Source organism: Mastigoproctus giganteus, chromosome 2 (genome assembly GCF_048544385.1).
Source record: "Mastigoproctus giganteus isolate SK-2022 chromosome 2, ASM4854438v1, whole genome shotgun sequence".
NCBI lineage: Eukaryota > Metazoa > Arthropoda > Arachnida > Uropygi > Thelyphonidae > Mastigoproctus > Mastigoproctus giganteus.
This window is the reverse complement of record NC_143576.1, coordinates 240,830,775-240,845,036: the sequence shown is the minus strand read 5'-3', so window position 1 is coordinate 240,845,036 and position 14,262 is coordinate 240,830,775. Positions and strand designations below refer to the sequence as shown.

General features: G+C 36.6%; 1 protein-coding gene across 4 annotated transcripts in view; it reads left to right on the top strand.

The window, feature by feature from the left end:
• The window catches only part of LOC150090305 (protocadherin-like wing polarity protein stan), a 426,116-nt gene that overhangs the window by 325,462 nt on the left and 86,392 nt on the right, over positions 1–14,262 (top strand). For all 4 annotated transcript variants that reach the window (XM_090389794.1, XM_090389793.1, XM_090389795.1 and 1 more), the window contains 2 exons: positions 5,456–5,674; positions 9,709–9,862. In XM_090389794.1, coding sequence (XP_090245920.1) covers positions 5,456–5,674; positions 9,709–9,862 — 373 coding nt within the window. The remainder of the gene's footprint in view (positions 1–5,455; positions 5,675–9,708; positions 9,863–14,262) is intronic.

Sequence of the window (14,262 nt, the reverse complement as noted above, 5' to 3'; positions counted from 1 at the left end):
CAAAGAGCGTGTGCTACTGCACTCCCGCTCCTGCCCACTCGGCTACAGAGGCCAGTCATCAACAGGTGAACCATCAATATCAAGTGGACCAATCTGATTCATCCCCTTCTTTCTAGAGTTTACGTAAGTAAAGAACTCTTTGCTGTTTTTCTTTGCATCCTTAGCCAAAGATGTCTTGTAATCTGCCTTTGCTGGCTAACCTCCTTTGTGACTTGGTTACAGACAAGATTATATCTGCCATAGGCTTCCATGTCACCTGTTAAAAATGCATGTATCACATGCATTTTTCTTCTCTGCCACATGTCCAATTAGTTCATCTGACATCCATTTAATTCTAAATCTTGAACAATATTTCTTAGTTGGTATGAATAGTCTAGTAGCTTCCAAGATTAATTCTTTGAATGCTTCCCATTTTGAATTTGCTGTTGGTAACATCATCAGTTGGTCCCACTGTATAGAATTTAAATACTGTCTCAGACCACCATAGTCACCTTTACGAAAGCAAAATTCCTTCCCTTTACCCCTGATGGTAGTTACCTCTTTGAGTAAATCCCATTCCAGCACATTGTGATCACTGCCACCTAGTGGTTCCTTTATCTGCAGATTCTTAATGCATGAAGTATCACTACTGATAATCAGATCAAGAGTATTACTCCCTCTAGTTGCCTCCCGAACATGCTGCTGTAGAAAACAGTCATCCAGTAAATCCACAAAAGCCTTGATAGTGTGTGAGTGACCAACCCACAAATTCCAGTCAATATCTGGGAAATTAAAATTCCCCATTATAAGATACACTGATTTACTGGCCCACTCTATTTCTCTGTACAGTTGTTTAATATACTCAGAGTCATTAGACCTATAACACACTCCTACTCTCAATTTTGCTTTCCCAGTGCTTATGTCACACCAAACTGTCTCAACACTGTACTGTCCAGCCATGTCTACTGGCTGTACTTCCTTGGATTTTATGTTTCTTAACTAATAGCATAACCCCTCCTCCCTTCTTATCCTGTCTATCCTTTCTGTACACATTGTAATCCCCAAATTCCAGTTCTGCATTCCTTATATCTGTGTGACACCTCGTCTCTGTTATCCCAACAATATCTGCCTTTGAAGTTTTGACGAACACCTCAAATTCATCAAATTTATTTACCAAACTCGTAGCATTGGTGTACACACAAGTATATGTGCACCTCTTCCTATTCTTTTACTACCCTAACCCAGCCCATGTATTTACTTCTTCTGCAATGACTCCCAGCAGTCTCTGGAATCCCCTGTACCTTGTTTTCCAGGCTGCTGCTCATTTCAGTAGAAGCAGTGCAAGAATCACTTTCACCTCTGCCAGCTGCTACTGTTAATTTATTAGTCTATATAGTCCCCCCCCCTCAAGCTAGCAGTTTTCCAACCCACTTAACTCTGCCTCAATAGCATCAGCAAATATTCTTGCACCCTTTCTATTTAAGTGTATCCTATCCCTGTAGAAGCAGTCTCTCCTGTTAACAAGCACAGACCAGTTGTGAAAAATTCTACCCCTTGAGCCTTGCACAATCTCTCCAGGGCCGAATTGATCCACAAGGCTCTCATCATATACTCCTTCCTATTGTGTCTAGGCAGAATTGCAGACACTTTCAAATTCAATCCTAAGTCACGGCTTTTTTTCAACATTGACTTGTATGATGCAAGCTTATACTGCATCAATCAAAAAAGAGTACATCATCTGTCTGTCCCTTCTAATAATTTGTCTAATCCTTCCTTAAAATTTTTCAAACTATACACTTCCAAAACACCAGATGAAAATTTGTGTTAATTTCTCTCTGGCTGAAAGCAAATTATATTCACAAATTTTTAATTTTATGTTATCTTATGCATGGTGTCCAAGAAAGAGTAATGATGTCATCAGTCCCTAGTTAAACTAGAAAAAATGACATCTGGAAATATTGGCTATAAAGGGATAAGCCTCTTATCAGTCACTGTTTCTATAAGTCATTTATATTTATTTACATATTCAGTATCATTAATCATAATTTTTAATTACCATTTTAGGTACAGAATTGACACTAATCTATTATGGTCACAGGATAAAATGCCTGCCAATACGCTCACTTTCTGTAAGGAAATTTTTGCACATTTATTAATGACCAGCATTGCAAATTCTTCTCATCTCTTTCTGTTGTATAAAGTTCCAATGACTAAAATTTCTCGACATGCTGTCTCATTAACTTGACCTGTGTCTACCTGTCATTTTGCTGTGAACACGTAGAGTAAGCTGAAAGTCTGTGTTCTTCTGATAAGACAAGAATATTTCAGGTAATGATATGGCTATTCAACCACTTTTACTGGGCACCTCCATAGACATGCGGGCAGGAGCAGCAGTGTGTAGCACACACTTCTTGATTAGACCAGGGTTCAAGCCCATGACCACCAAATACGGAGGATGCAGAAAGGTCAGGGAATGACCACCGCATACCCCTAGAGCAATATGGCCATAGTTGTTAATGCTCCTAAAAACCATATAACAAACAACAACAACCACTTTTACTTGACTAAATTTCCTGCTCTGCAGTAATAAACAATACATGTATACCAAATAAAAAAAAAGTTTTTAACAGCTTTACAAATACACATTTCTAATGCCCATATAAAATATGAAATTTAGTCATTCACCATCAATTAACAATGATGTACTCTATGCTTTTCATGTCACTGTTACTTTATGTCACTGTGCCACATTGACTGAACTTGTTAGTGTAAACACTGCTGAATGGGAAAAAGTATTTGGCATTTCAGCAATGTTTAAAGTATGTGATAGGAAGAAATATAATATTTACTAAGTTTTGCTCGTATTTTTTCTGATGGTATGATAATGTAAGCCTTTGAACAAAATTTGGCTTAGTGCAGTTGTGGTGTGATGTAAGCAGACAAAGTTACACACATTACAAGATACAGCCTGTGTGCTGCTACTACAAAAAATGAATGCCCTACTATTAACTGTTGTGCTTGTATATCAGCTTCAGTAAAACAATTAGACAGAATATAAACAGAAATCGATTTTTAGTCATCCTCTCACAGTTTCTTCTTTATTTTACCATCTTGTCAAATTATTTATGTAGATACTTTATTATTGTTTTTAATATATTTGTAAATGACTTGAGTACAGTAGAATTCTTATAATCCAGCATTATTGAAACTGCAGCAGTGCCAGTTTATCAGATATTTTGGCTTATTCTGCATTTATCTGAAAATATTTACCTAGTCCTCATTTAAACCAAAATCAAAAATTTAAGTTTAAACGAAAAACTTTTTTTGAGAAAAATGCTTGATTTTGGTATGTATGCAAATTTTTTTTTTCTAGCCATTATTTTATGTAATAAAGTAATAAGAAATACATAAAACTGTAAAGTATACAAAGACAAAATATTAACACTGAAACAATCTTTGTTGTTTTAGTTCTTGCTCTTTAATATCATATTAGAGCAGAATGGTATTAAGGGTAAATTGCTACAATGGATAAAAGGATGGTTGAGTGGGAGAAGACAGAGGGTGATAATCAATGGGTGCTGCTCTTCGTGGACTAATGTTATTAGTGGAGTCCCACAGGGTTCAGTGTTGGGTCCACTGTTGTTTTGTATATTTATCAATGATATTGATGAAGGTATATCAGGCTTAGTGTCGAAGTTTGCAGATGATACAAAGGTTGGCAGGGTTGTTAATGACAGTAATGGCAGTGTGCTACTGCGACAGGATCTAAAAAATTTGGGCAGATGGGCTGAGAAGTGGCAACTGAAGTTTAACCTTGACAAATGCAAAGTACTGCATATGGGTAGAAGTAACCCCAGAGAAACGTACCAACTGTGTGGTACTACACTTAACGTGGTAGAAAATGAACAAGACCTGAGAGTAATTGTGCAGTCAGATATGAAGTTTTCTGAGCAATGCAGACAGGCTGCCAGGGCAGGTCATGCAGTTTTGTCAGTGATATATAGGAATTTTGCTAACAGGGAAAAGGAGGTGATTATCCCTCTATATAAGGTAATGGTCAGGCAACGCCTTGAATACTGCTTACAGGTCTGGAGGCTTCATTTTAGGAAGGATGTAGATTTGCTTGAGCATGTACAGAGAAGGGCAACAAGATTGGTGAGGGGAATGAAGGGATTCTCTTACCAAGAGAGGCTTAAGTTCTGCAAATTGCAGCGGCTGGAGACTAGACACCTGCATGGTGATCTGATTGAGGTGTATAAGGCCTTGAATGGGTTGAGCACGCTGAATTCTGATGGGATTCTTCCACTTGTTCAGATTACAAACCTAAGGGGCCATTAATTTAAATTAAGGAAAGTCAGACATAGAATAGATGTATGGAAATTTGTCTTTAGCCAGCGGGTGGTTAATTGCTGGAACAAATTGCTTTCTTGCATCACATGCCGGGCGACTCCGTAGCCAGGTGGGAAGGAGCAGCAGTGCATAGCACACGCTTCTTGATTAGACCGGGGTTCAAGCCCGTCACCACCAAATACGGAGGATACGGAAAGGTCAGGGAAATGACCACCGCATATCCCGGAGCAACATGGCCTTAGTTGCTAATGCTCCTAAAAACCAAATAACAAGCATCACATGCCACTTCTACTACTATATGTAGAAGAAGTAACATTAAACTCAGCTATGATAACACTGATTTTTGGGAGTTGTTCAGTACTTTGGTTCCATTAGAAAAGTTTGCTGTGGCTTTCAGAAGCAGTTTACTAGTTTCCTATTGCCAAATCTTTTATAATGTGATTGGATATAGTCTATTAATAATTAAACTCTGTGAAAATTAAAAGCTTTAAAATTTCTTAACATGATTAATTTTTATCCTATATGCTAAATTAATTATAAATGATAAACTAAGTATTCCCAGTATATAATATATCAAGGCTTAAAAAACACATGGGTTGATAAATTACATGACCAGTTCCCTGAGTTACAAACACTTGCTTGCTATTGCAAAGTACACCATAAGCACTGCTGCCTATGTGCCACTAAACTCCCAAAGCATGTACACACACACACACACACACACACACACACACACACACACACACACACACACACACACACACACACACACACACACACATTGAACATACAAAAAAAAGTTATATAAGATATACAGCATAATTCTGTTAGGAATGAACAGCCTTCAAATATTTATCTATTTTTTCCTTAGTCTCTAAAGCAAAATCAATGAAAGTTTCTGTATCAATTCCATTTTGTACATTAGCATTTGAGAGGGTATTCTAAAAATAAAATTAGATAAATAAACTTGTAAAATGCTAGCTAGCTCACTCAAATTCTGAATCATTGGATTTTTAAGACCGTTGGAATTAAATTTACTGTACCTACATTAAATATATATAAAACAAAATTTTATGACTGTATCTCTAAATATTCTTTGTAAGCTTGTTACTTTTTTATGTTACAGTATTTTATGGAAGAATCAACAGCACAGGACGTTGTATCTTATATAGGAATTGTATTATCTCTAATATTACTTCTTCTGTCATTTGTGGTATTCTGTCTGCTGAGAGGATTACAGACAAACAGTAACACAATTCACAAGAACCTAGTTTCCTGTATCTTTATTGCTGAGTTATTATTTCTTATTGCACTTAAAATGCGTAGATCTCTCGTTCAACAAGAGGTAAATATTCATTTAATTATTATCAATTATATACCTACTTAATGTTAACAAATAGCTTAGTTTTAAACTAAGTGAATGAATGAGTATTATATAACTAAAAATTTTAAAGCTGTGATATACACTCAGTGATCACTGAATTATTACTACCCTATCCATAATGAACTATGCCGCATAGCTTGCATTATGAAAAGCTAAACAGCTTCGTACGCTAAAGCATTGGTAATTTGTATCTGGTCACGTAAGTCAGAGTGACAAAGTGATAGTTGTGGGATGTAATAAAGATATCATGGAGTTTCAAAAGGGCATGATTTTGGAAGCTGTTTGCCGGGTGCTTCTATATCAGATATGGCATGTCTTGTCAGTTGCTCATGACCTACTGTGATTAAGGTGAACAAAGAATGGTGTCAAATAACTTCCCACCAACTGAATTGTAAAGAATTACACAAGGTAGATGTTTGTGGTGGGCGAAGGGTGCATTGCATCGTACGTGCTCAACGTCAGTCACTATTCAACGGTTGACTTCACAATACATGGGGAATGCAACAATGGTATCCTGAATGATGATGTGCAGCACACTCAGACATATTGGGTTCCACAGCAGACAACCTCTTCTCACCTCTGTGTCAACGACAAATGCTGTGGTGTCAGTAATGTGTTAGTTGGACACTGGAGGACTGGTAACAAGTGTGCTGGTCGGACAAATCCAATTGGTTACCTGGTGCAGCACACTGACAGGCACCTTTGTGTGTGGCACAAGCAACATGAGTCCACGGACCCATAATGCACGGTGCCCATTATCCATGCAGGTGACATGGATAATGGGCACCGTGAGTAGGTGGGCATGGTTGCTTAATATGAGGTATGTTTTGTTGGCAAGAGCTAGGACTCCTGGTGTGTGTGGACCAAAGTTTCACTGATGAGGTCTACCAGCAGCTTTTAGGAGACCATATGCACCCTGCCTGGCACCTCCGTAGCCAGGTGGGAAGGAGCAACAGTGCGTAGCACACGCTTCTTGATTAGACCGGGGTTCGAGCCCGTCACCACCAAATATGGAGGATGCGGAAAGGTCAGGGAGTGACCACCGCATATTCCCGGAGCAATATGGCCTTAGTTGCTAATGCTCCTAAAAACCAAACAACAAACATGCACCCTGCCATGTTACATTTTTTTCTGGAAAAAAATGGGATCTTCCAAGACAATAAAATGCTGTGTCATTGGGCCATACTGTGCATGGGTGGTCCAATGTGAGGCATGCAGATTTGCAACTGTCATCTCTTCTGACACTGTGGAAAGCATGTGGATGTCTTCAGACATCTAGAGGAGTCAATGCCTAGGCAAATAGCAGCTGTTATCTGTATGGAATGGCCCAACATGGTATTAGGTAGGTGGTCATAATTCAGTGATCACTCAGTGTAACTCTTTTAAAAATAAAATTATTTCTATACCGCTCTATTTCATTTCATTTGTTGTTTACTTGATTTTTCATATTTGTTATAAAATTTTGAATAAAGTTTTATTCTTCTAGGAGAAGAATAAAGTTTTATTCTTCCTCGTGATTTTTTGGGTTTTTCTGTTTCACTATTTTTTGTTGTATACTAACCATGTTGCCATGATGTTGATTTCAAGCTAGATAAGATCACTCTCAGCTTGTCTGTTATATAAGTTAGACTATGGCAATTATTTTGCATGAAGCAATGGGACTATGCTTAAGATTCACTATTGAATGGTCAGCGCTTTTGCACCATGTTTTGCTTGTAGTGAACTGTTCAAGTCGAACAGTTCACTACATTGGCATCATTTAATTGTATCTCATATTGTGAATCAACCTTCACAACAAGTTTCCCAGGTATTGCACTGCTTCCCCAGTGGAGAAGACTAATGTTACTTATTCTTGGTGGATACCACTACCCAGACGGCACTGTTTCGATGCTTGTTGGCTTACTCATTGGTAGGTGGGTGGGCAGGTACCCTGTTGTTGCAATAGCGACAACCCAGTTATGAAGTATAAGTCCACAATATGAGAGATGACTGATGGTATGTAATAGTAAAAACTAAGGCAATTATTTTGCACGAAGCAATGGGAATTAAGGCTTAAGATTCACAATTGAATAGTCAGTGCTTTTGCACCATGGTTTGCTCATAGTGAACTGTTAAAGTTGATAAATGCAAAATAATTGCCTTAGTTTATACTATTACACACCATCAGACATCTCTCATATTGTGGACTTATACTTCATAAATGGGTTGTTGCTATTGCAACAACAAGGTACCTGCCCACCCACCCACCAATGAGTAAGCCAACAAGCTTTGAAACGGTGCCGTCTGGATGGTGGTATCTGCCGAGAATAAGTAACATTAGTCTTCTCCACTGGTGAAGCGTCACTTATTCAAAGCAGTGCAATACCTAGGCAACTCATTGTGAAGGTTGATTCACAATATGAGATATAGCCGACTGGGCTAGCCAGGTGGGTAAAATGCCTGCCTGGCAACCCAAAGGTTGTGGGTTCGAATCCTACCTCAGGCTTGGAGCAAAGTACTGCAAAAACCTTGGGAGGTGCACCATGGCCACAGAAGCCGATACGCCAACAACTACCAAAAAAAAAAAAAAAATGAGATATTATTAAATTGATGCCAATTATCGGCTTGAACAGTTCACTACAAGCAAAAACATGGTGCAAAAGCACTGACTGTTCAATAAGTTAGACTATGAACCATTGAACATGTAAATAACTATAACATTTATTCTTCAAAAATTGTATAGAAAAAGAGTGCACTTACATTGAACAACCATGAATGTAGATGTCATGTGTAATATCTTAGCTAATTTACCTAGCTTTTTTTAAATTTTTATATCAGAAGCTGCAGAAAATGTCCATTATCACTTTAGATGCAAAGAAACTGGGTTTATTTACAACTTAGTCATTTCAGGTGTTTTTCTGTAGTTTTTTTTCATTTGACAAAGGCTAGGGAAATTCAATTGAAACATTACAGTCACTGTTTATTTTTGTATGGTTTTTACTGTTAGCAGCATTTGGCTGCTAACAGTAAAAACCATACAAAAGGTGTTCATCAGCACTTGGCTGCTGAACACTGCACAAAATTGATTTAGTGTCACATAGTTTGTGTCCTCTTATCCTTATTTCAATGGAATATAATATAAGGCATGCCAAATAAAAATTTCATTTAAAATCAAGGAGCAACTTTTGAGTGTAATCAGCACACACACACACACACACACACACACACACACACACACACACACACACACACACACACACACACACACACACACACACACACACACACATGGCGCCTCCGTAGCCAGGTGGGCAGGAGCAGCAGCACATCTGGTTCGAGCTCGTGACCACCAAATACGGAGGATGTGTGTAATCAGCACACACACACACATATGGCGCCTCCGTGGGCAGGAGCAGCAGTGTGTAGCACATGCTTCTTGATTAGACCGGGGTTCGAGCTCGTGACCACCAAATACAGAGGACCACCACATATCCCCGGAGCAGTATGGCCTTAGTTGCTAATGCTCCTAAAAACCAAATAAACACACACACACCAAAAAAGCATGCCTGTTGTATGCTTTTTTTTGTTATATTACTATTAAAGTTTTAAATGAAGTAAAAAAAAAAGAGCCTTTGCAGTATGATTTCAAAAACCAGAAAGGTTTAAAAAAACACTTTACAACCCAATTCATTAAATGGTTAATTAATTAATAATCTTAACATTGTCATATTTTTGTCATGGATAAAATCAAATAATCACACTTATTTGTCATCCTGAATAAAATATTTAAAAAGTAGAGCAAATCACTTTATTTTCAATCATTTCATCAGTGATATATCTGTCTAGTTATCATTTGAATAAAATTTTGTAAATCAAGGTTATTTTATTATTGAAGTAGTTTAAACTGAAGTAGTTACTGAAGTAGTTTAAACCATAAGATATATATGTACATAAAATAGTGTAATTCTAACTGGTGTTTTTAATATATTAAATTTTTTTTTTTTTTTTTTTTTCAGTTTCCATGTAAGGTAATAGCAATCATGTTACATTATGTATTCTTATGTGTGTTCTCTTGGATGTTCCTTGAAGCTATCCATCTGTATCGTATGCTAACAGAAATGAGAGATATTAACCATGGACAAATGAGATTTTATTATTCAATTGGTTATGGTAAGTATTGCATTGTATGTGATTAATATTTTCATTAGGAAATATTATTTTATTTTGCACATTGTGCATCCAAAATAAAGATTATTTTTGTCCATTAAATGTTTCTAGAGATGGCTCACTTTTTTTTTTCTTGTTTTTTTTTTTTTTTTTTTGTTTTTCTTTTCTTTTTTGTTTTTTGTATATGTGTTTATTAGATAGTGGTTGATACTGACACTTCTTTTATCATCTCAACAACATATTTGAGGAATTACATGCTGCAGTATGCTCCTGTGATACACATGTACAACAGGAGTTTGGTAAAAATCTTACCTTGAACCTTCTTTCCTCCTTTTTTATCACACAGAATGAATTATGTGTTTTAAGTTCTACATTATATTATAGTGATTTTGCCAGTTGTCATTTGTTTAGTCTGGGTTCAAATCCTGTCAGTCACTGAATGAGTTATTAAAAAAACTTGTTCAGTCAGGACTGTAGTTAGCCTATTTTGGATGGAGGAAGTAAGGTTTCTTGCTTTGAATTATTCATTGTTTTTCAACCCACATGGCATACAAATCAGCCCATAAATATGCATTTCTATAGACATAACAGACTGGAACAATATGGCATAAGATGCTGCTGCTCTGTGAAACCAATAACAGTAATAGAGGCTGGGGCAAATTTAGCCATTTCATACATCTACCCCAACATGTCTGGCTATTAATGGTGTACCAATTAACAACATACTCCTCCACATGAAAAAGAACTAAACCTCCCAGAAACCTTCCTAATTTATTACACAAAAACAAATTGTTTTCAGTTTTTACTTTCATGATGTTCATTTACATCTGCAATCTGCTAAGCCCTTTACTTCTTCTGAGAGGATTGCAGCTATTGGCTGGTTGCCTTAGCCACCACTCATCTCATTTATTGTAATTTTTCACTCTGTGATCTCCTCCACTTTAAAGAGGCTATACTTCCTAATCTGGAAAATTCCATTGGCTAAAAATCTCTACCTCATTCTATCAAATTCATATGTTGCTTTTACTGCTCACTATACTGCATAACTCACTCAACCCTTTTGACTTTCTCTCCTTGAAACTTGATTTTCTTCAGTATAACTTTTCTAATAGTGAAGTAGTTTTCCTTTGTGATTTTTTTCTCTTCTCCAGCATTCAACTCCAGCTGGCTTCAATTTTCTAGTTAGATGGACCCAGCTGGTTCTATTAATAATAATCTCACACACCTTTTTCATTTATTTCCTGGAATACCAGATAATCTTAAAAACACATGTAACACCCTTGATCTCTTCCTCACCAACAATCCTTCAAAGTATACAGTTAATGTTAGTGACCATCTAGGTGCCTGAGATCACAACTTGGTGATATGCTCTTTGGTGGTTCCCCTTGTCATTTGGTTTTACAAGAATGTGAAATGGAATGATCCATGCGATACCATCTTTTCCTTGGTTGCATAACTTTTAAATTTTTTGATACTAATATTTGCCCAATTTAAAAATTAAAAATTTCTCCTGAGGGCTGAAATTGTTTATTTTCATTCGACCCTCACATCTAAACCATGATTTTACAAAAATCTATGCTAAGGCTATTTGGTATAAAAATAAAACATGTTGCAGTTGGCTTTCATCAAAACTGCAGCCTTTTTCTTTTTTTTTTAATGAACCCCCAAACATGAGAAGTATTAGAACCTATAGTACTTAGTACCATTAGGGCTTACAATACCGGTATTTCGATATTTTTAATTTATGAAATATTCGAAAAACAAACGTTTTTCTCAATAAATTTTGATGACAGTTAGGTGCAATAAAGTAAGGAAAAAACAAGTACTGTAATTACTTGAATTCATGTCATGTTTTAAATAAACTTTTATGCAATAATAAATATTCTGAAAAAAATCATTAAAAATACAGTTATTCTAAAAACAAAAAAATACATATTGTTCCTGCAAAGTTTAATTATGTTTAAGCATCCACACTACACTACCTGTCCGAATAAAGGGAGCTCTTAAGAAACATAAGCAATCAATAGTATGATCATTTAAAATGGATCTAATTTTGGTACATACAGTATTTGATTAGCAGCAGAAAACACCCTTTCAGATTCTGTTCTAGTACTGAGACAATCGGAGACGATCTCAGTACATATTTTCTAAGCTTTGAACTTTTTTAGCAAAAATAGTTAAAAGTATTTCATTAATTTCCAACTCAAGTTCATCTTTTAAAATCTCATTGGAGTCAGGCAATTTCTTATTTTGGAAAGAATTTGCGGAACACTGATGTTCTGTTCCATGTTGGTCTTCCATGGTTGAATTATGTTCATCATTTTCTGAAGGAGAAAGATGTTTTATCAAGCGAAATATAATTTTCACTATAGTATCTTTACTGAGTCTGGCAGAGAGCAAAGAGTGGGAATAAAGAAGAGAGCAAAGAGTGCAGTTAAGGAATTCTTTACATTAATAAAAAAAAAGGACAAATCAGATTGGATCCTTATGTAATGGACGTGGGGCAGTACCACAGCTGAAGTTGCAGATGAACTCAACAGTTACTTTGCATCAATATTTACATAAAAAAACCCCTTTGTGTCAATGAGATATTATGGAAGTAAAGTTGAAATAAATGTAATGATGTTGAAATTTCAAATGATTATTTAATAAGAACTTTTGTGCCTACAGGCGAGTAAGGCTCCTGTGGTTGATGGCATATACCCTATAATCTTAAAGGAGGCGGCAAGTGAGTGCATTGAACCATTAAGGCTAGTTATGAGAGCATCACTGTACTCAGGAGAGATTCCGTTGGATTGGTATAAATTGGAACATAAAGGCAGTTCTAGGAGTGTAACGGGAAATTACCGAAAGGTCAGTCTAATTTCAGTAGTAGGGAAAATCATGGAGGCAATGATCAAGGGTGGAATTCAGGATCATTTAGATGGAAATGGAATTCTGTAGGCTGCACACATGGTTTTGTAAAGAAAAATTCATGTTTAATTAATGTGGTTAGCTATTTTGAAGAAGCTAACAAGATTAATTAATTGTTTTGTATTCAGCAGAAACATGGACATTAAACAAAACCAACTTGAAAAAACTAGAGGCTTTTGAGATGTGATGCTGACGAATAATGGAGACGATTGGCTGGACAGAATAATGAGTAATAACATGGTTTTTTACAACATGTAGGAGAAGAAAGAGAATTGTTAAGAAGAATCAGAAGACAACGGCTACAATGGATCGGACACACCATGAAGCATAGAGGGATGTTACTGGATGTGCTGGAAGGCAAAATACGAGGAAAAAGAAAACAAGGAAAACCAAGAAACACAATCATAAATATAATTCTGAAGGAAACTGGACTTCAAAGCTATGCAGAAGTGAAACACCTAGCACAAGACCGGGAGAAATGGAGACAACTCATCAAAGGGGCAAACCAGTCGATAGATTGATACACTGAAGAAGAAGAGAAGAAGCTATTTCGACAGAGTCACTCAAGAGCTGGACTTTGGGAATAATTTTGACATTGTTTATTTGGATTTCAGCAAAGCATTTGACTCAGTCCCACGTGAGTGGTTACTTTATAAGTTGGATCATAGGGAAAAGTTGGATCATACTTAGATGGATAGCATGATGGCTTAAGGTCACTGGGCAGAAGGTTGTGATAACTGATTATTCCTCAGATTGGGCTAATGTAAGAAGTGGGGTTTCCCAAGTATCAAGCCAACTATCATACTAGACTGAATACACCGGTTCTCTCATCCCAAGTATCAGTATTGGGACCACTGTTGTTATTGATTATCTTAAATGACATCTATGAAGGGATGGAGGGCATGAAGTCTAAACTTGCAGATGATGTAAAGATCAGTAGAGTAGTTAATGATCACTGCCAAGCAGTGGTCATTAACTACTCTACTGATCTTTCACTCTTCTTCAGAGTGACCTAGATAGACTTCCGGGATGGTCAGATTGGTTGTTTTGGGTTTTATTGGCACATCAGTGACTAAGGCTATAATGCATGAACGGGATGGTCAGAAAAGTGGCAGCTATGCTTTAATTCAGCAAAATGCAAGGTCTTACACCTGGGGAACAGCAACCCCAAAATAACTTATACACTTGGTGGAGTTTAACTAAAGTCAGTAGTGGAGGAACGGGACTTGGGAGTTACGATATGGTCAGACATGAAGTTGTCCAAGAATTGTGGACAGGTTGCAATGTTGCATGGTGTCCTATCGATGATTTATCGAATATTTGCTAGTAGAGATAACAATGTCATAATCACATAAAGGTGATTTTATAACCTTTATGTGATTAAATTATAAGCAGTTATTTTTTTTTTTTTAAATTAGTACCGAAAAACCAATGTTTTTTGTATCAATACTGGTATTTCAATACCGGAAAAAAAACGACCGGGATCCCAG